General features: G+C 35.9%; 1 protein-coding gene across 1 annotated transcript in view; it reads right to left on the bottom strand.

Annotated features, from left to right (window-relative positions):
- Positions 1 to 23090, bottom strand: part of pkd1a (polycystic kidney disease 1a) — a 116059-nt gene that overhangs the window by 42753 nt on the left and 50216 nt on the right. Inside the window, exons 9-16 of the mRNA XM_073842544.1 lie at positions 20764 to 20978; positions 18700 to 18821; positions 17324 to 17471; positions 11410 to 11687; positions 6724 to 7488; positions 4043 to 4174; positions 3777 to 3952; positions 3 to 118 (exon numbers count right to left, since the gene is read on the bottom strand). Of these exons, the coding sequence (XP_073698645.1) occupies positions 3 to 118; positions 3777 to 3952; positions 4043 to 4174; positions 6724 to 7488; positions 11410 to 11687; positions 17324 to 17471; positions 18700 to 18821; positions 20764 to 20978 (1952 nt within the window). The remainder of the gene's footprint in view (positions 1 to 2; positions 119 to 3776; positions 3953 to 4042; positions 4175 to 6723; positions 7489 to 11409; positions 11688 to 17323; positions 17472 to 18699; positions 18822 to 20763; positions 20979 to 23090) is intronic.

Raw genomic sequence — 23090 nt, 5'->3', positions numbered from 1 at the left:
ACCTGGCTGTGCATAAATGTATTCCACATCATCATGAATGACCACCTGGTTACTAGAGGGGTTATCATAAGGGGGCTTAAACTGGTGTGTACGGTTTCCTCCATCTCCGAACCACCACCTGTGACACATGAAACCATCAAAACATCACAAACAAGCACACACACTGCATGCCCAATTACATGCATTTTACAACTGGTTTCTCACAGTATAGACAGTGTCTTGGAAACTACTGAATCTTGATTTTAATTGCACAAGTCATTGGGAATGTTAAACAGTGACCTTACTGAAAACAATTTTCAGGCACTCTTAACATGTTAACATGAACAGCAAACCATTTTACTTAAGTAAATTTTATCAGCAGGGATTTGATTGGTATGGAAGCCCATTTCCACCACTGAATTAAAAAAAAGGTTACTGCAATTTGACTTTTTTTCTCAGAATTGTGAGATATAAACTCACAATTGCTAGTTATAAAGTCAGAATTTCATGATATAAACGTGCAATTGTGAGTTATTAAGTCAGAATTGTGAGATATAAACTCGCAATTCTGTGAACATAGTCTTTTTTTCTCCTCAGAACTGGACTTACAACTTTGTATCTCACAATTCTGAGAAAAAAAGAATTATGAGATACAAAGTTGCAATTGTGAGAAAAAAAGTCAGAATTGCAAGATACAAAGTTGCAATTGCAAAAAAAAGTCAGAATTGCGAGATACAAAGTAGCAATAGCGAGAACAAGTCAGAATTGCAAGATAAAGTAGCAATTGTGAGAAAAAAAGTTAGAATTGCGAGATACAAAGTAGCAATAGCGAGAACAAGTCAGAATTGCAAGATAAAGTAGCAATTGTGAGAAAAAAAGTTAGAATTGCGAGATACAAAGTAGCAATTGTAAGAAAAAAGTCAGAATTACGAGATATGAAGTCGTAATTGTGAGAAAAAAGTCAGAATTGTGAGATACAAAGTAGCAATTGCGAGAAAAAAAGTCAGAATTGTGAGATACAAAGTAGCAATTGTGAGAAATAAAAGAGTCAGAATTGCGAGATACAAAGTAGCAATTGCGGAAAAAAAGTCAGAATTGCGAGATACAAAGTAACAATTCTGAGAAAAAAAAGTCACAATTGCGAGATGTAAACTTGAAATTGCAAGAACTGTGAGACAAAAAGTCGCAATTAACTTTTTTAATTTTTATTCAGTGGTGGAAACGGGCTTTTATATATTGGCCTGTGGTCGGGGAGAAGTTAAAAAAATACCTTGACAAATTTTTAGATTACAGGTTGTTTTTTCCTTTTGAATAATAATATACTGTGCACATAAAGTCCAGGAACATGTATTAAGTTAACTCTGGTTTCACTGTGGCTTTAAAGACAAGCTTATTGCAGTATAAAAGAGGTGACTAAACTAAAGGATGGGGGGAAAGATGACTCTGAGTCTCTTTAGGTGCCTCGGGAATTTGTAAAAGCAAGGTGGCAGGTCTGTTTTGAAGATATTTTTAGCTGGAGGGAATAAAAGCTCTCTCTTGCAAATCTGGCTGTCTGACTCATCGCTGCCGGAGGGAGAGCCGGAGCTGCTCTTGAATCATCGCCTCGGCTCCCGGCGATACACCTTCATCTCTCGCCCCATCTTATCCCCACTTTCTCTATGGAAGTGGAACCCAAAGGAGAATCAGGTATGACGATTGACTGAACAAGCGGCAGGGCTGAACTCCGGAGATACTGAGTAGACTAGATAAAAGCGCGGGGAAGAAATCGCCCTACAGTACTTGTCTGACAGACTCTTTTTTTTTTGACAATAAATAGAGAAGTCTAAGAAATAAATAAATAAAGCAGACATCTGCAGTGGCGCGCAGCGGGCTTCTGGGGGATGGAATGGAAACTTTGGGAATCTTTCTATGCTCGGCGTTGAAGGGAAAATTCTTGTCAGCATTCTGCGCTAACCACAGACTGTAAATCTAGAGAAAAGTGCCATTAAAGGGGAGCAGGCTGGGAGTGTGTTAAGCTGCAGAGAAAAAGTTTGTGTGCAGACACGAGACTTGAATGTAGAAAGCAGTCTAACTCTCCAAGAAAAGAGTTATTCAAAGAGCATTCACAACCCATTTTACTTTCATAATGTGATAACTGAGAAAACTAAATGCATGAAATAACTTGATTTTACCCATCAGGAACATATTAGATTGTAATCTCAATGCACTCCAATTCTAGGACTATTTCTTTAAATCTATCATTATTTGCTATGATTGCTGTATTTTTTTTATGACAATAGTCACAGGCATTAACTTGCTGCATTAACTCTGCATTAAACTGCATTTAATTTTAAAAAGACTAAATTAGGAATAAATATTGGCTGATATTACAGATTTGTACTTGCATACAGCATGTCAGCTGATAGTGTATACTTAATTGTGCATGCTCATTTCATCCTGTTTTTACATTTAAACTACATTTGCCATCACTTACATTTTTAAAATAAAATCAACATAATAAAAATAAAATATTAGATGTTAATGATAATTAAATATTAAATAATATTAGATTAATTAATTCCATTATAATTATATGAATTATAAATAATTATAAATATTAATTAATATTAAATTAAATAACAATTGTGATTCCAAAATGAATCTGTAGCACTGAAAACTATTTAGAAATACACCAGTGTTCAAAATTTTAGGTAAGTTCAATAGGTTTTTCTATTTTTTTTTTTATTTTTTATGTTTTTGAAAGAAAGGAAAGAATACTTTTAATCAGCAAGATCAAAAGTGACATTTATAATGTTACAAAAGATTCCTATAACAAACAATATTTGTTGTTTTGAACTTCATCTATTCATCAAAAAACCTGATAAAATATAGAAAAATATATTAACATTAACAAAATAAATAAATAAAAATAATAATTTTAAAATGTATATTAAAAAAAATATCTCACAATATGTCAGTATTCACTGTATTTTTGACTAAATAAATACAGTATTGGTGAGCAAAAACATAAAAAACTTAAAAAAGAAAATCTTATAGAGCCCACATTTTTGAACGAACCGACAAAATATATATAATTTTAATAAAGGTTAAAAACAATTATTTTAACCAGCCTAATGCGGTCTGTTTTGATTGTTGGGAAGTTGGGAAACCAGCTTAAACCAGCACAAAAAAACAGTGAACCACCCTGCAATAACAATAAATGCACTAGCCTTGGACAGTAGATATTTACAAGGTAAAGTCACACTGGAAAACAGGTTTAAACCAGCCTAATGTGGTCCATTTTGATGAGTTTGGATGGATTTGGGCACTTGTCAGGGTGGTAAACTAGTTAAAACCAGTTTAAAAGCAAACATCTTGGTTTAAAAGGATTTTACAATATTAGCAATTAACACATAATGTGTGAAGGGTTTTAGGCACTTGTCAGGTTGGAGAACCAGTTTAAATCAAAGTAATGCAGTCTGTTTAGACGGTTTTAGATGGGATTTGAGCACTTGTCAAGCTGGAAAACCAGTTAAAACTGGTTTAAAAGCAAACCTCTTGGTTTGAATGGTTTTTACAATAAGCTATAAACACATAATCCTTACAAGGTTGAAACAATGTTTTTTTTTTTTATAATCATTGACATGACATAAATAATTGTCCAATTTGAATATAAGTGCAACCCTAATTTGAACAACCTTTTTTCATATTAAATGTCCTTCATATTGACCTATGAATCACAAACCTTGTGAAATCTTTTATTTTGTTTTAATATGATGAATCTTTACCAATCAAAGCTTCACTGTCACAGAACGTACCAGAAGGTGACGTCCACCGCCATGTCAATCTTCACCGACCCAGAGAGGTTCAGGGGCAAACCCTGCTGCACGATTTTGGGGACTCCATGGACGGTCGGGTCAGTCATCGGGCTCATGCGGTCCACCGTGACGTTGAAGTGTTCTGTCAGCACGCTAACCTGGTTCATAGCCGTTACCTAGAAGATGAGAGATGGTTCAGTTGTCAAGCTGATGGCATCAGTGTGGCCTTAACATAAACTCAAAGAAGTTCCAAGAAAACCAGTCACCGTGAGTTTGTACACTGCTGCGTTCTGGTAGATGATATTTAACATGCTGTTATAGTACGTGAAGTATGGTTTATCATCCACCGTCCATTTGAACGACGGGTCTGTTCCTCCCTCCACAGAGGCCACGTAACTCTGAAATACAAGAGAGAGAAGAAGCGCCAAGCAAAAAATAATAAGACCATTAAAGATGAGGGTCAGGGCCATAACAAAGACGACATGCTGGATAACGAACAGCGTCAAACCTTCAGCTTCTGTCTTACAGACATCTTTTATGGACAACACATAAAACATCAGCAATAAATAGTTTATCCTTGGACAGCAGATGTTTAGAAACCCGTTTAAATAAGCCTTAAACTAGCAAACAAGTTTAAAATATAAATACAATATCCTTGGATAGTAGATGTTTAAAAGGTAAAAGCATGCTGAAAAAAATTGTTTAAACCAGCTTAAGGTGGTTAGGCTCATCTGCTTTGATAGTTTCAGGCTGGGAAAACATTTTAAATCAGCAAAACAACAGTAAACCACCTTTAACCAGGTTTTTTTAAAATATTGTCAATACATACACTATCTTTGGACAGTAGATGTGTAGACGGAAGGTAAGGTCACTGTTGTAAAAAAAGTCAAAATGGTTTAAACCAGCTAAAGGCGTGGTGGGTAAACACACTACTGTCCGTGAACAGTAAATGTATGCTGAAAATGGTCTGCTATGATGGTTTTAGAAGGGTTTGGGCACTTGTCAGGTTGGAAAAACAGCTTAAATCAGCACAATATGGTCCGTTTTGATGGTTTTAGAAGGGTTTTGGGCACTTGTCAAGTTGGGAAAATAGTTTAAACCAGCAAAAAGTCATCAAATCCCCTGGTTTAAATAGCTTTAAGCTTTAAACCAGCCTAAGGTGGTTAGCTGGTCTGTTTTATGGTTTTATACATGTTTAGAGCACTTGTCAGTCTGGGAAACCAGTTAAATACAGCAAATCACCCGGTATTAGCATTAACTACATTATCTGTGAACATTAAATGATGCTAAAAAATGGCTTAAACCAGCCTAAGGTTAGGCTGATCCAGTGTAAGGGTAAGTTGGTCTGCTTTGATGGTTTTAGATGGGTTTTAGAAACTTGTCGGGTTGGGAAACCAGTTTAAAGCAACACAAAAACGGCAAACCACCTGGTAATAACAGTAAATACACTAGCCTTGGATAGTGGATATTTAGAATGTAAAGTCACGCTGGAAAACTGGTTTAAACCAGCCTAATGTGGTCTGTTTTAATGGTTTTGGGAACTTGTCAGGCTGGGAAACCAGTTAAAACCAGTTTAAAAGCAAACCTCTTGGTTTTAATGGTTTTTACTATAATAGCAATAAACACATAATCCTTAAAGCCTTCAAAAGGTTAAAACAATGGTTTAAACCAGCCTAATGTGGTCTGTTTTTATGGTTTTAGATGGGATTTGGGCACTTGTCAAGCTGGGAAACCAGTTAAAACCAGTTTAAAAACAAATTACTTGGTTTAAATAGTTTTTTTTTACATTATTAGCAATAAACACATAATCCTTGAAACCTTTAGAAAGTTGAAACAATGGTTTAAACCAGCCTAATATGGTCCGTTTTGATGGTTTCAAACAGGATATTGGCACTTGTCAAGATGGGAAACCAGTTAAAACCAGTTTAAAGGCAAACATCTTGGTTTAAATGTTTTTTACAATATTAGCAATAACTATATTGTCTTTGAAACCTTTAGGAAGTTGTAACAATGGTTTAAACCAGACTAATGTGGTGTGTTTTGATGGTTTTGATGGGACTTGGGCTCTTGTCAAACTGGGAAACTAGTTAAAACCAGTTTAAAGCCAAACCTCTTGGTTTAAATGGTTTTTACAATATTATCGATAAATATATTATCCTTGAAACCTAGAAAGATGTAACAATAGTTTAAACCTGCTTAATGTGGTCAGTTGTGATGGTTTTAGACAGGTTTTGGGCACTTGGCAGATTGTGAAGCCAACTAAAACCAGTTTAAAAGCAAACCTCTTGGTTTAAATGGCTTTTACAATATTAGCAATAAATATAGAATTCCTTGAAACCTTTGAAAAGTAAAAAAAAAATGGTATAAACAAGCCTATTTTGTTTAAAAGCAAACCTCTTGGTTTAAACGGTTTCTACAATATTAGTAATACATATATAATCCTTGAAACCTTTAGAAAGTTGAAACAATTTTTTAAACCAGCCTAATGTGGTCCATTTTGAAGGTTTTAGATGGTATTTTGGCACTTGTCAAACTGGGAAACTAATTTAAAACAAATTTGAAGGCAAACCTATTGGTTTAAATGGTCTTTACAATATTAACAATTAACCCATAATCCTTGCAACCTTTAGAAGGCTGTAACAATGGTTTAAACCAGCCTAATGTAGTCCATTTTGATGCTTTTAGATGGGATTTGGGCACTTGTAAAGCTGGGAAACCAGTTAAAAGAGTTTAAAAAGCAACCTCTTGGTTTAAATGGTTTTTACAAGATTAGCAATTAACACACAATCTTTGAAATCTTCAGAAGGCTGAAGCAATGGTTTAAACCAGTCTATTGTGGTCTATTTTAATGGTTTTAGATGGGATTTGGGAACTTGTCAACCAGTTAAAACCAGCTGAAAACCAGAAACCCCCCTGGTTTAATAGTTTTAGTGAGGATTTCACTCACCACTACAGACTCCATGAGGACTCTGTGAGCAGGATGAGGTTTGATGACGAGCCCCCACAGAGGTTCTTGCACCCTCGCCTGAATTTGTAGCGAGGCTTTGGTAACGTTGCTCTGGACAAGCAGCAGCACATTGGTCTGTCCCGGTGTGGACCCGAGCTGAAGGTCGAACCACGCGAACATGGTGTCGTTGTCTGAATTGGGCTGCCTGCATTCAGTTACTTTCACCATCAGGTTCTCTGGACACACGGCGTGAAAGGGAATGGTCGTGTTGCTGGCCTGCCATCCAATCACAGCATCATGCTGCGAGCGGACTGCAATGAGAATCCACGTCTGATTTGGCAGGAAGTACACCGTCCCGTTGTGATTGGTGGGATAGATCACGGTTGGGCCCAGAGGTGGAACGACATGGATGGGACAGGAAGCGGTGACAGGAAAATCCTCATCGCTAGACGCCACTTCCAAACTGTAGTCGCCCGGCTGAGGGAGGCCAGAGCGGAGGAAGGGACCCTGGAGCGCGGTGCTGTTGTGCCCCACATACAGCACCCTCACCTGGCACACCACGCCCTCCTCCCAGCCACCCTCTGCATCCGCCTGGATCGTCTCGTTTGTATCCCACCAATCGGAGCGGTTTTGGATCAGCACGCTCTGTTTCCATGGCGATGAGGGGTCGGAGGAGCACTGGAGGAGGCCTGATGGCCCGGCGTCGTGCTGCAGGGCGATGAAGTCACCAGGGGAAACTAACAGGTCCTCTATGGCCTCCTGGACCTGAGTGAGAGCAGGGCACAGAGTGAGATGAAATCAGTCCTATTGTATCAAATTACAGACCTGTCCATCAAGGTTTTTCATTTTCATACCCTCACAAATGTGTGGCATAACGAATGCAACAATGAATATTTTTACATTAGATTCCTATTGAGCCAACTAAAAACACACATGCATCCATTTTTTGTACATTATAACATTAACTTAATTAATTGTAGTTACTGTGTTTTATTTTTGATTAATTTAGCTAAAAAGGTATATAAATAAGCCATTTATCGCTTATTAGAGTGATTTCTGAAGGATCATGTGACACTAAAGACAGTAAAAATGATGCTGAAAATTCAGGTTTGATCACAGGAATAAATTACACTTTACAATCTATTCAAATAGAAAACAGTTCTTAAAAAATGTAAAAATATTTCATACAAAAAACATTATTTCCTGTATATTTGATCAAATAAATGCAGCCTCGGTGAGCAGAAGAGACTTCTTCCAAAAAAATAATAAAATCTTCCTAATCTTTTAAACAATAGTGTAAATAAATGCAGATTCTCACTTTGATATTCTGTGAATTTTATGTAATTTTTGTATTCTCAGAATGCATAATATTCAATATTTGTTCATATATGCAATGGTTTTGTGAAGATTTCAGTCAGTTTGTGAAACAATCATCAGCTAAACACAATATAAATAAGCCATTTATCGCTTATCAGAGTAATTTCTGAAGGATCATGTGACACTGAAGACTGGAAAAATTATGCTGAAAATTCAGCTTTGATCACAGCAATAAATTACATTCAATATATTCAAATATAAAACAGTTCTTTTAAATTGAAAAAAATATTTAATAAAATTACAGTTTTCCCTGTATTTGTGATCAAATAAATGCAGGCTTGGTGAGCAGAAGAGACTTCTTCCAAAAAAAATAATAACAACATCATCTTAACCTTACGAGAAATAGTGTAAATAAATGATTTACCAATCAAATGCAGATTCTCACTTTGATATTTTGTGAATTTGATGTAATTTTTGTATTCTCAGAATGCATAATATTCAATATTTGTTCATATATGTAACGGTTTTGTGAAGATCTCTGAACACAGTCAGTTTGTGAAACAATCACCAGCTAAAACACAATATAAATAAGCCATTTATTGCTTATCAGAGTGATTTCTGAAGGATCATGTGACACTGAAGACTGGAAGAATTATGTTGAAAATCAGCTTTGATCACAGCAATAAATTACATTTTACAATATATTCACATAATAAACTTTTATTTTAAATTGAAATAATATTTCATAAAATTACAGTTTTTCCTGTATTTTTGATCAAATAAATGCAGCCTTGGTGAGCAGAAGAGACTTCTTCCAAAAAAATAATACCATCATCTCAACCTTACGAACAGTAGTGTAAATATATCTGCACTTAATTTTAAATGATCAAATGCAGATTCTAACAATTTTTTGTAATTTTTGTATGCTCAGAATTGAATGTGTTTGAATTGGTTTTGTGAAGCTCTCTGAACACAGGCAGTTTATGGAACAACTGTCAGCTAAACAAATATATATAAAAATATATATCAGAAAATGTCCTTTTAGGCAATATATATCCTATTCTGAAGAAACACACTTGTTTTATTTATTTATTTTTCAGTTCATCACTTTCCATTTCTAAACACTGCTTGTTGTAACACCCTGTTGTTTATAAAAAGTAATGTTCTGAGAGCAAAAACCAGACCAAATGGCAACACTGCGGTGAAAGCGAGGGGGACAGTGATTACCCTTAATAAGGTCCCGACCTCTGGAATTACACCGTGCCCCGAAACCGACCACAAATACCACAGAAAATACAAAAAAACAGCCCCAAAAGAAAGCTGTGAAGACAAGCTTGTCTCACTGTAATGTGCCTCTTCATTAGACAGACTGAGGGTCATTATTAGGACTGGCTTTCAGGAATCAGAGAGGGAGAGGAAATAATTAACTGTGATCTGAACAACACTCGAGGACATTTTGAGCCGCCCCGTGTTTACTCTTCAAACGCTTCGTTTAGAAAGAGCACACTGAACTGAAGGAGGGTGAAGTAGACGACCCGCAGGCCCACACACACTCAATCTCTCATTAAAAGCTTAAATGCTCTCGCATTTCATCCTGGAGCTCAATCGTGCCGGACATAAGGTCTTTCCAGACGGCAGATATCAGATGAGAACTATGACATTCAGTGGGTGAATCTAATGAAACCTGTCAAGACCCGTCCATATTTCACACTTAAAAAAATATAAGGAGATTTTTAGATATATCTCTCTTCTTTTAGCTGGCAGTTGTTCAGAAAACTACCTGTGTGTGTGTGTGTGTGTGTGTGTGTGTCTGAGAGAGAGTTTAAATACATATATATATAAAACCATGAATATATATTTTTTTGGATTGTAAGTTTTTCTGTAATTTCCATAATGCTCAACGATGAGTAATTAACTTTTATTGATATTACTTAAAACAAACAAAAAACACAACAAAACATACCATGACAGAAATGTGTTTAAATTCTCATTTTCACATTATAATGATATTTAATATATTGTCATATATATATAATATATATAATATAATGGAAGTGTTATTTTAGTATTATTATGCACTATTATTTATTAATATTTTAAATTAGAAAAGACTTTATTGAAACATTATTTTTGACAGTTAAACCCATTTTTCCAGAAAATGCACATTATCAAAATGCATAAAATTATTAATCTGTGTTGTTACTGTAAACTAAAATTTTTAAATCTGTTTTTGTTAATTTACATAAATGTTAGATGAAACCCCAAAACTTAAAAAACTTAACAATGAAAACCCTAAATTAAAAAATATATATATTAGAAACATTGCCTTGACAATTATCTAAAATAAAACAAGTTTAAATAGTAAAATAAAAAGCTTAGTAGAAATATTAAAACAAATAAATAAATAACAGAATATTTAAACAAAAATGGACCTGCACCTAATTAAAACCACACTAAGGCCGTGTTAACACTTGCCGTCCTTTTTCAAACTGCCAGCGTCTGTTTTACATTCTAATCCTATGGAGTAAACCGTCTTTTCAAAAAAGCCCTAGTGCTGTTTTTTAAACGCCACCGCCGGCGTCTTTTTTTGCAGCTCAGAGCGTCTTTTTAAGTTGAAAAAAGTTGAACTTTTTTTAAGAAAACGCCCTACGTCAAGCGCTTTTTTGACAGCTGACCAATGACAAGCGAGTAGTGGGACCTATTGTTTCCATAACAACAAAAACAACAAGAAAAAACGGAGAAGTTGCCGGTAGATAAACTGATCGTACTAGTTTCGGAGCACAAGGAGTTGTATGATATGAGTAAACAACTCACAAAGAGGCTCTTTCTCGACATTTCTTCACCACACAGCACTACGCTACTGTTGCAGCTGTTGTTATAGCAACAAAAGACGCACTCGGCTGCTTTTTGTAACAGAACGCTGCCAGCTTTTTTTTTTACTAAAAAAACGCCCTAGTCAACTTTTTCTTGTGAAAAAAGACGCCAAGTGTGAACACGGCCTAAGTTTTTTCTCACAAAAATGGTCAAGAACATTCCTTTATCTTATTTCATTTCAAAGTCGAAAGAAAAAATTGTTTTATTTTGTGTAAAGATATTTTTATTGTGACATTATTTTTGCAAACATTCATATTATCGTAATGTAAAAAAAAATATTATTCATCTGTGTTGTTTTTGTAAACTAAAACTATAAAAAACTGCTTTTGTTAATTGATGAAATATAAACATTAGATGAAAACCCTAAACTTTTGAAATCTTAATGTTGCTTTACACAAATTAAAATGTAATTTTTCTTTTGACTTTGGAATGAAATATGAATAGGAAATGCTCTTGAACATTTTGTGAGAGACTTAAGTATTCAGTCAAACTCACCAGGACGTTGGATGGCGGTCCAGCCGGTAGGGAGATCAGCACCTCCCCGACGAGTCTGTAATCAGGGTACTGAGTGCCCGCAGGCAAAGGACTGACCCCAGAACAGTTAACACAAGCCCCGGGATGACACGGGCTGGCCAAGGGCAGACAGCGCTCAGAGTATGGACAGTACTGGCGTCCCAATGGACACGGTGTGGCTACTGGTGGAACGGATGTGTCATTGATCCACTCATCCGGGGCCTGACAAACAGTGATGGGGGCGCAGAGGTCACCGCAAGCTGGAAAAGAGTTCACACAAATCAATTTCAGATATATTTAACATCCACAAATTATGCTCTTTCTTTGTTTTGCACTAATAAGGCATCTCTAAAGTATATAATTTAAATAAAAGATATTGGGGTCAAAGACAGTAAGATGTCTATGTCAAAAGAAATTTACAAAAGTGATTTTATGTCCATAGAAAGCACAATAAATGTAAGTAAACTGTCTACTTTTAAGGTTTCAAATAAGTTAAAATGTCAAAATCTGGTTGAAATAATGTTACTGTCAAAAAAAATTCAAACAACATGCTTACTCTGACTTATCTGTACATATTAAAATATACAAAAGAATAATGGAGCATATTCAATTTTATTGTGTTTTAAATTAGTAAGAAATTGATTTACTGACAAATGGACAAAATCTAGGATAGTGGCAAACTTTAAAAATGTAGAATTACACCTATTTAGTATTTAGTGTGAAAGTAGTTTGTCTTTTAATACGTCATAAATTGATTTTTGTTTGTAAATATGCCTGACAAGATTGTGACATTGTGATATTTATTTTTTGCTCAGAAAAACAAAAACAAAAATGCAATGAAAATAAACAGAAAACTTTTTTTTTTTTTTTTTTGGAAAAACAGTATTATACTTATTGTTTTTATACTTAAACCCTATTTCGTCTTTGACTCATTAATATAAATTATATATTAAAATTGATACCAGATCTAAAACCTCTATCAGATTTGGAAGTAGTTTTTTGTCTGTCAAAGCTTTTCAACTCAGCGAGCAAACAAACTTCAAATCTATAAACATAAAAACATAGTGAAAGTATCTTATATTTGATCGTTAAATTATTAAAACCCAAAAACACAGCTTCATTGAACAACAGATCACTGCTCACTTGACTATTTTCTCTCAGCAGCCTGATTGAACGAATCAAGAGTTGATCTTTCAGCATGTCGATATGTGTCTGGAGGTTGTTTATTAGTTCGCCCGGTTTGCAAACATGATCAACACCAAGAAATGAGCTTGACTGGCAGCAGAGAACAATCTCCACATCTGATTTCATTTAAAAGTAAAATTATGAACTACTTTCGTGCACTAATCGCTTGCAGAGCTGCTTATGCATGTGTTTGTTTGTTTGTTTATCTCTGAGCTCCGTCTGCCAGTCTGTTCTCGCACGGCAAACGGCCAAGTCATCAAATAAGCCTGTTACCATGACGATGGGCGTCCGGAGATAACGTCAATGTACCGAGAGAAACACGGCACATTAATAGTCACGACTCCTTAAGGAAAGACCCATGACTGATGTGTGTGACGAAAAGACTGAAATGTTACTTCCAGAACTTCCATGTGATCCAAGATGTTCATGTCTTTCTTTAGTCAAAAAGAAATTAAGGGAAAAAATTTGTACGTTTGCCCACTGACAAAGAAATGATCAGTCTATAATTTTAATGGTAGGTTCATTTGAACAGTGAGAGACAGAATAACAACAAAAAAAATCCAGAAAGTTATAAATGAATATGCATTTCAATGAGTGAAATAAGTATTTGATCCCCTATCAGTTAGCAAGATTTCTGGCTCCCAGGTGTCTTTTATACAGGTAACAAACTGAGATTACTCTCCTAAAAGGAAGTGCTCCTAATCTCAGCTTGTTACCTGTATAAAACACACCTGTCCACAGAAGCAATCAATCAGATTCCAAACTCTCCAACTTCTGCCAAGACCAAAGAGCTGTCCAAGGATGTCAGGGACAAGGTTGTAGACCTACACAAGGCTGGAATGGGCTACAAGACCATCGCCAAGCAGCTTGGTGACAAGGTGACAACAGTTGGTGCGATTATTCGCAAATGGAAGAAACACCATGCAAGATCTCACCTCGTGGAGTTTCAATGATCATGAGAAGGGTGAGGAATCAGCCCAGAACTACATGGGAGGATCTTGTCAATGATCTCAATGCAGCTGGGACCAAAAGTTATAAATTGATTTGCATTTTTATGATTTGCAAAACATGACTTAGTACTTGGTGGCAAAACCCTTGCTGGCAATCAGAGAGGTCAGATGTTTCTTGTAGTTGGCCATCAGGTTTGCACACATCTCAGGAGGGATTTTGTCCCACTCCTCTTTGCAGATTCTCTCCAAGTCATTAAGGTTTTGAGGATGACGTTTGGCAACTCTAACCTTCAGCTCCCTCCACAGATTTTCTATGGGTTTAAGGTCTGGAGACTGGCTAGGCCACTCAAGGACCTTAATGTGCTTCTTCTTGAGCCACTCCTTTGATGCCTTGGCCGTGTGTTTTCGGTTATAATCATGTTAGAATACCCATCCATGACCATTTTCTGTGGTTCTCACCCAAGATTTGATGGCGCAGTTGTCCTGTCCCCTAGGGGTGGAGCCAAACCCGAATACGGTATTCGGAAAGGCACAAATAGCGTGTTTTTTACAAATACTTATTTCGAACAAATACTTAAAAAATATTTGTATTCAGGAACAAGAAAAACTTTATATCAAAAAGTTGCGTTTCCTCATGAGACCGCAGTCAGTGCATGCCCGCATGAGTGACTGAGTGACATTCAGGAGTTGGGGGGTGGAGCGTAAAAGAGGTGACTGACACAGGCTGCTACACACAGCAACAGAGAAGGCTCGGCTGAGCGAAAAAAGGCTTCACTGCATCACTATTTTTGTTGAATAGATTTTTGTACCTTAACTTTCGGGAAGCGGAGTTTGATCCAGAGATTATTCCATTAGGGGCCATTCACATGTAGCATCTTTTGTGCGCTCAAGTTCGTTATTTCAAATGTAGACGCGCGGTATGCGCGCGCACAAAGGAAGCGACGCGGCTGCGACGCGCTCGTTTTTTCCAGGCGCGTTTTTTCATGTCAACTTTTCAGTATGCGCACCGCGGGTCATGTGACAGGAACCAACGAATCAGCTCCTTCCTTTCATGAAAAACATTAAAAGCTTAGCCAAGATGGAGAAACAGCTGATCATCGCTGTTACAGGGATAACAGATTTAAGTAGCAGAGCTACTGCAAGTGATTTTTAGATTTGGAAATCCATTTATCGTTTGCTGAAACTTCCGCGTCTTCGTGGAGAGCGCAGCATGAGCGCAGGTCATGGTTGCTTAGCAACGGCAGACGCCACGAGAGCGCAATCCAAGCTGCAGAGCGCTTCGGAAAGGAGGAGAAAAGCGGCGCGCCCAGCGTTTTCCACGCGTTAAGTGCGACATGTGACCGGCCCCTTATATGGTACGTTTAAGTTACTCTGTCTTTTTCAGACAGCAAGATGTAGGCTATAGGCTAGTTAACTTTAGCATAGCTTCCCGTCACTCATTATTTTTACGGCTATTTTGAATTATACTCTAATACAAATACGAATACAAATACTTTTCCCCCCTCAACAAATACGAATACAGATAAAAAAATACCGGCTGCTTTGCACACCCCTACTGTCCCCTTAGCAGAAAAACTCCCCCAAAGCATAATGTTTCCACCTCCATGTTTGACGGTGGGGATGGTGTTCTTGGGGTCATAGGCAGCATTCCTCTTCCTCCAAACATGACGAGTTGGGTTGATGCCAAAGAGCTTGATTTTGGTCTCATCTGACCACAACACTTTCACCCAGTTCTTCTCTGAATCATTCAGATGTTCATTGGCAAACTTCAGAGGGGCCTGTACATGTGCTTTCTTGAGCGTGGGACTTCAGTCCTTCACGGCGTAGTGTGTTACCAATTGTTTTCTTGGTGACTATGGTCCCAGCTGCCTTGAGATCATTGACAAGATCTTCCAGTGTAGTTCTGAGCTGATCCCTCACCGTTCTTATGATCGTTGAAACTCCACGAGGTGAGATCTTGCGTGGAGCTCCAGACCGAGGGAGATTGACAGTTATTTTGTGTTTTTCCATTTGCGAATAATCGCACCAACTGTTGTCACCTTCTTACTAAGCTGCTTGGCGATGGTCTTGTAGCCCATTCCAGCCTTGTGTAGGTCTACAATCTTGTCCCTGACATCCTTGGACAGCTCTTTGGTGTTGGCCAAGATGGAGAGTTTGGAATCTGATTGATTGCTTCTGTGGACAGGTGTCTTTTATACAGGTAACAAGCTGAGATTAGGAGCACTCCCTTTAAGATAGGGCTCCAAATCTCAGTTTGTTACCTGTAAAGACACCTGGGAGCCAGAAATATTGCTGATTGATATGGGATCAAATACTTTTTCACTAATTGAAACGCATATCAATTTATAACTTTTCTGAAATGCGTTTTCCTGGATTTTTTTTTTTTGTTATTCTGTCTCTCACTGTTCAAATAAACCATGTTTTTATAAAAATAGATAATTTCTTTGTCAGTGGGCAAACATACAAAATCAGCAGGGGATCAAATCATTTGTTCCCTCACTATAGTGGACTTCAATGGTGGCAAACAAATTGAAGGTCCAAGTTGCAGTTTCAATGCAGCTTCAAAGGGCTCTAAGTGATCCCAGCCGAGGAATATTAGTCTGATCTAGCGAAACAATCGGTCATTTTCTAAAAAAAATAAAACAATTTCTATACTTTTTGACCACAAATGCTCATATTGCACTAGCTCTGTGATATGCACGGTTACTTTTTTGCACAACGTTTGGGTCGGTACTTTCGCCTACATCATGCGTGACCTTTCCAGCGTTATTATGTAATGCATGAAGTCCAGCTAGAGCAAGATGAGCATTTGTGGTTAAAAAGTATGAAAATGACCTATCATTTGCTAGACAAGACCCTTATTCCTCAGCTGTAGAGCTCTTAAAAGCTGCATAGAAACTGCCTTCAACCTGTTAAAAATTCTGGAATGTTTTCCTCAAAAAAAAAACAACGTAATTTCTTTTTTGACTGAAGAAAGAAAGACATGAACATCTGGAAGACTTTTTATTCTGGATGTGAACTAAACATTTGGAGTTTGCAGTCTAAAATATAAAAGATTGACCAACGTATTAGTAGCATTATATATAGACACAATAAATAAATAAATATAAATAATACTATCTCTTGTTCCCCTAAAGCTTGGTCTTTTTTGTAGTGCCAGCGCCGCTTATCTCTTTGTGTTGGATCGATTGATGTTTGTCATTCTTCTGTCTCTGCTCATGTCGTATTGATCAGGAGGAAGCAGCAGAGGCTTTTGGGTAACGGCTCAGACGGGAAGGTGTCTGTTGACCTTGATGACTCTCTCTGTGCCGTTATCAGTCAAAGCCAACAGAACAGCCACTATCTGTCCCAGTAACTACATGTCCTTTTCGTTTCTCATCCACAGACCTTCTGGAACGTATTCAGGTTCATTTGGCTCATGAATATGAATCAAGTGTCTGTCTTTCAGCAATGATAATAATCAGAAATATTTCTTTAGCAGCAAACCAGCATATTAGAATGATTTCTGAAGGATCATGTGACACTGAAGACTGGAGTAATGATGCTGAAAATTCAGCTTTACATCACAGGACTAAATTACATTTTACAATATATTCACATAGAAAACGTTTTTTTTTTTTTAAATTGCAAAAATATTTCACAATATGACTGTTTTTACTGTATTTTTAATCAAATAAATGCAGCCCTGCTGAGCAGAAGAGACTATGCACAAGTGTACAGTACGTCCTCATTTAGATCAAGCCAATGTGTGTGTGTTGTACCTGGCAGCAGCTTGTGTGTGAATCTCTGGCAGTGCGGTCGGTACACCTGAAAGCGCAGCTGAGTGTTTGCGCTCAGAGACTGTGTGATCAGCTCCAGAGACGACAGACGTCCTGCGCTCAGAAAACTCAGTCCTGGGAACAGCAGCAGCTGCACACACACACACACATAGACAGACACACACAGGTAAACAAGACAATATCACTCAACCAAATCACAGCGCAGATCATACATTAATCACCGCAATGTCTGTCCAAGCTGGTATGCATTTCTGTATAGAAACGAAAGAAATCAAAATCACATATACATAAACAGTAATGCCTGCAAATGAAACATATTGATCTGCTGTTATCAGGATTAATGAAATTAATAGATACCCACTCAGTCAAAGCTGACAGCCTTGGACTCAGGTATGATTTGTTAATAATAGCCAAAAGCACCTACAGTAATTGGATGTGCTGATTTGCTGCTCAAGAAACATTTTTAATTTATTATTATTATTAAAACGGTTGAGTACACTTTTTAGGATTCTTTGATGAATAGAAAGATCCAAAGATCAGCATTTAGCTTACATAAAAACATTTGTAACATTATACACTATACCATTCAAAAGCTTGGAGTCAGTATAATATATCAAATATTTTTTATTTTGGGAAAGAAATTATAAAAATAGATAACAGATAAACACTGTTCTTCCTAACTTTCTATTCATCAAAGAAACCTGAAAAGATTCTACTCAGCTGTTTTCAACATAATAATAATAATGAATGTTTTTTTGAGCAGCAAATATTAGAATGATTTCTGGAGGATCATGTGACTGGAGTAATGATGCTAAAAATTCAGCTTTGAGATCACAGAAATAAATTACATTTTATAATATATCCAAATATAAAAAAGTTATTTTAAATAGTAAAAATATTTCAGAATTTTGCTGTGCTTTGAATCAAATAAATGCAGGCTTGGTGAGCAGAAGAGAAAACATTAAAAAACTGTTCAGAAACTTTTGACTGGTAGCCTATGTATTTATTTATTTCATTTTAATTCGATTAACCTAGACTTTGTCCTGATGAAAATACAAATAAAATACAATAAAGTTAATTTAAAAAAATGTATGGATTTTTGATTTTTGATAAAATTTCTAAGATCTTTCATGGTATAAATACAAATAAAGTATATTTACTAATTGATAGATTGTTTGAATTTTACACGAAAAGATACAAACAATGCACAAATAGGCTTCTTACAACAGTACATTAAAAAAAACCCTACATAATCTGATTGAATTCCTAGAATTTCTCCTGGTACTAATACATGCAAAAAAACTCAGTAACCTCTTTTCTATACTATTTGTGGAGGAGTTGTTTTTGTGTGTGTTTACCTCGACGGTCCTGGCGGGTGTGTTGGGCACAGAGGGGTGTGCCACCGGGGGACTGCTCAAAGGACTGTGGGTATGAAACACAGCGGTGCCCACCGTATACACGCCGGCATCAGGAACACGCACTGCAGACAAACACAGATGTTCATCTCCTGCTGTTCATCAGGCATCATAATGCAATTTAAAGGGTGTCCTGTGTGCATTCAGACTCCAAACACGTCTGTCCCATCAGCACCCGTTATCACATGAATCAGTTTTCTCAATATGTAAAGCTGAGCACACAAACACACACCTGCGGCGTTACTGATTGAATCGGCTTGAGCAGTTTGACTGCTGTTTGAGCTGCTGTGCGTGTTTTGAGCTTCTATGCATCACCATTCTGAGGCGTTCAATACATCCTACTTTGAATAATGAAACGAAAAAGTTGCACAGCACATCAGGGAGAGAATAATAAGTGAATTAAGCTCAACTGGGTGCAAAGGGAATAACGGTGTGGCGTGACATAACATCTCAGCCGTTTCAAATCAAAAGTGTTTTTTGGGAACTTAACATTTGGATTTCATCTCATCTGGTGAATTTGCTGTACTGAAATAGTACAGAGCTTCAAAGCAGCAGCAGCGGTCACTGTGAGGTCATTTCCAGTGGAAATTCAAATCAAATATGATTTACATCATTCTGAGTCAATCTGAACTTTACTTGTGTGCTTTGACTAACATGATTGGAGCAGGTCAGCTCCCCTGACCAAACAGACTACAGCATGAAGAACTGGTTTTATAGTTTATTATTTATTATAAGTTGTTCAGTGATAATGAGACATACATGCTGCATCCCAATGCACACACACTAAAGAGTGCCTGTGTCATATCTACTCTGCAAAAAATGCTCTTTTGTCTTGTTTCCAGCCAAAATATCTAAAAGTTCTTAAATCAAGAAGGATTTTCTAGACAAGTAAAATGTATTTTCTTGTTTTCAGAAAAAAAAAACCAAGTCAAAATTAAGCGAGTTTTTATTTAGAAGGAAAATAATCTGGGGTAAGCAAAAAAAAAAAATCTTATTTTAAACTGAAAATAAGATTATTTTTCTTACCCTATTGGCACTTAATTCTGAGTATTTTCTCTGAAATCAAGACAATAATTTTTATTAGTCTAGAAAATCCTTCGTGATTTTAAAATTATTTAAACATTTTCTAAAAACAAATCTAAGAAAAGCATTTTTTGCCGGTTAGTTTAAAAGGTGCTTTTTGTTTTTCATTTAAACAAAACTGAATTGAGCTGGATAATCAGACTTTTTTTTAGAAAAAGTCTGTTTCACAGCTGATGAACACTGTTATTGAGCTAAACTGAATTAAATTGAGCTAAATTATGAAACTATATTTTTTGTAGAGCTGCTTTACAGCTAAATTAGTTTTATAATGTATGAATTTAGCAGCATTTAAGGCTGAATTTTATAATTGATTAGTTTAGCAGGCTTGTTGGAAATATTCTCTCAAAAAGCATGCACAGATCCACATAAAATCCACTAAAACAATGCAGATTTTTACATTTGGGATGCACCAATTTACTGTTGCATACTACATAGTATGCAGTTATTATTAATACTACACTGTTGCTGATGTAGTAATCATTAATAAATGGTTTAGTTCTTCATGAATTATACATTAACTCGTGATTATCTGTGCATTAAGCATGAATTAATGCATATTTGTGCACCTGTATTGTAAAGTGTTACCCGTAGTACATACCACATACTAAGATGCAACTGTAGAATTTTGCAGAGCTACATGTATGGGGGTATATATATATATATATATATATATATATATATATATATATATATATATATATATATATGATTAAGAACTAGTGCAAATGTCATTCTTCTTCCATTTTGCAAGTTGTACAAAGTTGAAATAAAAAAATGCATGCATGAACACAGCAAATCCACTGAAATTAGTGTACATGCAAGCTTTTTTTAATTTAGTATGCACCAATTTAAATGATGCATACTATATAGCATGCAAACTGGGATGCAGCTATAGTTTTCAGAGGTGTGTATGATGTAGTTTACCTTGGCGTGTGAACTGGCAGGCAAAAGCTCGTTTGGCGTTGCAGGAGTGTGAGCTGGGCTGCCCGCTGCCGTCCAGTGACACGCAAACTTTTCCAGGCTGCAGCGTGGACCGGTCCCTCGTGCCCTCCTCGCCCGTCCGGACCTCCGATCCGTCCACCCATCGCAGGACACGGGGAGAATACTGATCGCTCAAACCCAACCACACGCCGCGCTCCCTGCAACACACACAAACACAGACAACATCATCACAAAAGAGACCCCAGAGCTGTTTTGGGGCCTAAAAGAAATAGCTCATTTAAAAAAGAGAATCAAAAAACATTATTTTTGTTTTCCACAGATTCAGAGTGACATGAATAAATGATGGCGGAATTATCACTCCAGGCTCAACTATTGTTTTCGCTCTCCATTTAATCTCATTAGCATCCAGGAGCAGCGACTGAGATTTTAAAGAGATGTCGACTTTCCTATGATTTTTCCTTTCTCAGTTTCCTATGAGAATGCACTCTCAGTGTTTTATGCAAAGTTATATTCAATAACCCTAATAAAGCAGCAGCCGACGGGAATGTGCGCCTTAACGACGCGTTATTGAACCCGACGGGACGCTGATCATTTTGAAGTTTCATTTGCCTTCAAACGAAACATGAAAACGGTGATGGAAACCGGGACCAAATAGGCCCCCAGTGCAAAAATACCAGAATAAAGTCATGCCAGTGACAGTGGCTCAATGATATTTTCCAGGAATTCCTGCAAAAATGTATTGGATAATTTGATACATCATTTGAAATGAGATTGAGTCTGAGTTTCATTAGACATAAAAAGTGGAAATATAGCTGCATTACACTTCTTTTTCAAGGGTGGCACAATAAAGTAACAAGACTTATTTCCATTGTTGTCGTTGATATTTTAGATCAGGGTTATTATACTTAACTAAAACCTTTGGTAACACTTTAACAATTTACAATAAACTACATGAACTAAGAATGTACAATACATCTACATCATTTATCAATCTTAGTTACTTTCAGTTTCAGCATTTACTAATGCATTATGAAAATCACAAGATGTGTTTGTTAGCATTAGTTAATGCACTGTAAACTAACACGAGCAAACAATGAACAACTGTATTTTTATTAACTAACCTTAACAAGATTAATACATGAATAAATGTAATAAATGTATTGTTCCTGGTAGTTAATATGTTAACTAATGTTAACAAATGACACCTTATTGTAAAGTGTTACCATAATTTTAAAACACACTTTAAACAAAATATACAAAACAAAAATGTAAAATATTGCTTTGTCAACTAAAATTTAAAATTACTAACTGGAAATAAGTAAAAATAAAAATAAAAATGAAAAAAGCACAAAAAGTTACCAAAAATTAAAACAAAATAAACAAACAAACATGAAAACATAAAAAAAATAAAAATAATTAGTGCTGGCCAACAATTAATCATGATTAATCGAAAGTTGAAGCACTAAAACGACTAACTAAAAATAATTACTATGATAAAAATAAATTAAACAAACATGTAAACATTAAAATAAAACCTTTCAAAATATTTTACAATGAATTAAAAGCACACAATACTAAAGAATTATGAAAATCACCCTTAGAAAACTATTCTTAAGAATGTTCAGATTTGAAAAAAAATTCTCAAATATTTTCTCAAATATTAAAATATTAAATATATAAATATTATATAAAATCTAAAAGTTTTAAAATATTGTCTTTAAAATAACAATAAATAAATAAATAAATAATATATATATGAATAGAGAGAGAGAGAGAGAGAGAGAGAGAGAGAGAGAGAGAGATTTTTTTCTCTCTTTCTTTAAAATTAAATTAAATACATTTTCTTTAACTTTGGGGATTTAAAACAAATTGGAGTTTATCCTAACTTTAACAAATTTTTTATTATTTATTTAGTATTATTTACATGAATACAACATGTCCTTTTTTCTTAAGTTAAAAAACAGAAGAAACTGGCAGCTAAAAGGAACTTAATTCTCAAGAATGTTTTGTGAATCCAACCCACTGTTTTACATTAAGATGTTCAGCTTAATACACTAATTTCCATATAATTTATGTACGCATATTCTAACAAAGGGCAATAAATACCAAGTAAATCATTCAGTTTGACTGTCAAACATTTTCTCTGTTATAATCATTATTTAACTGCATGATTTTTGCATTCACAGATAAAGAGGGAGGGTGTGATCATCACAGGTCCCAGCGTGACTGTCCCGCCCGGACCACCGGTAGTAACACCACAGCCTTTGAAAGACCTATTGCACACACACACACACACACACACACACACA

Source organism: Garra rufa, chromosome 6, assembly GCF_049309525.1.
Source record: "Garra rufa chromosome 6, GarRuf1.0, whole genome shotgun sequence".
Lineage (NCBI taxonomy): Eukaryota > Metazoa > Chordata > Actinopteri > Cypriniformes > Cyprinidae > Garra > Garra rufa.
This window is presented reverse-complemented; position numbering and strand designations above follow the sequence as displayed.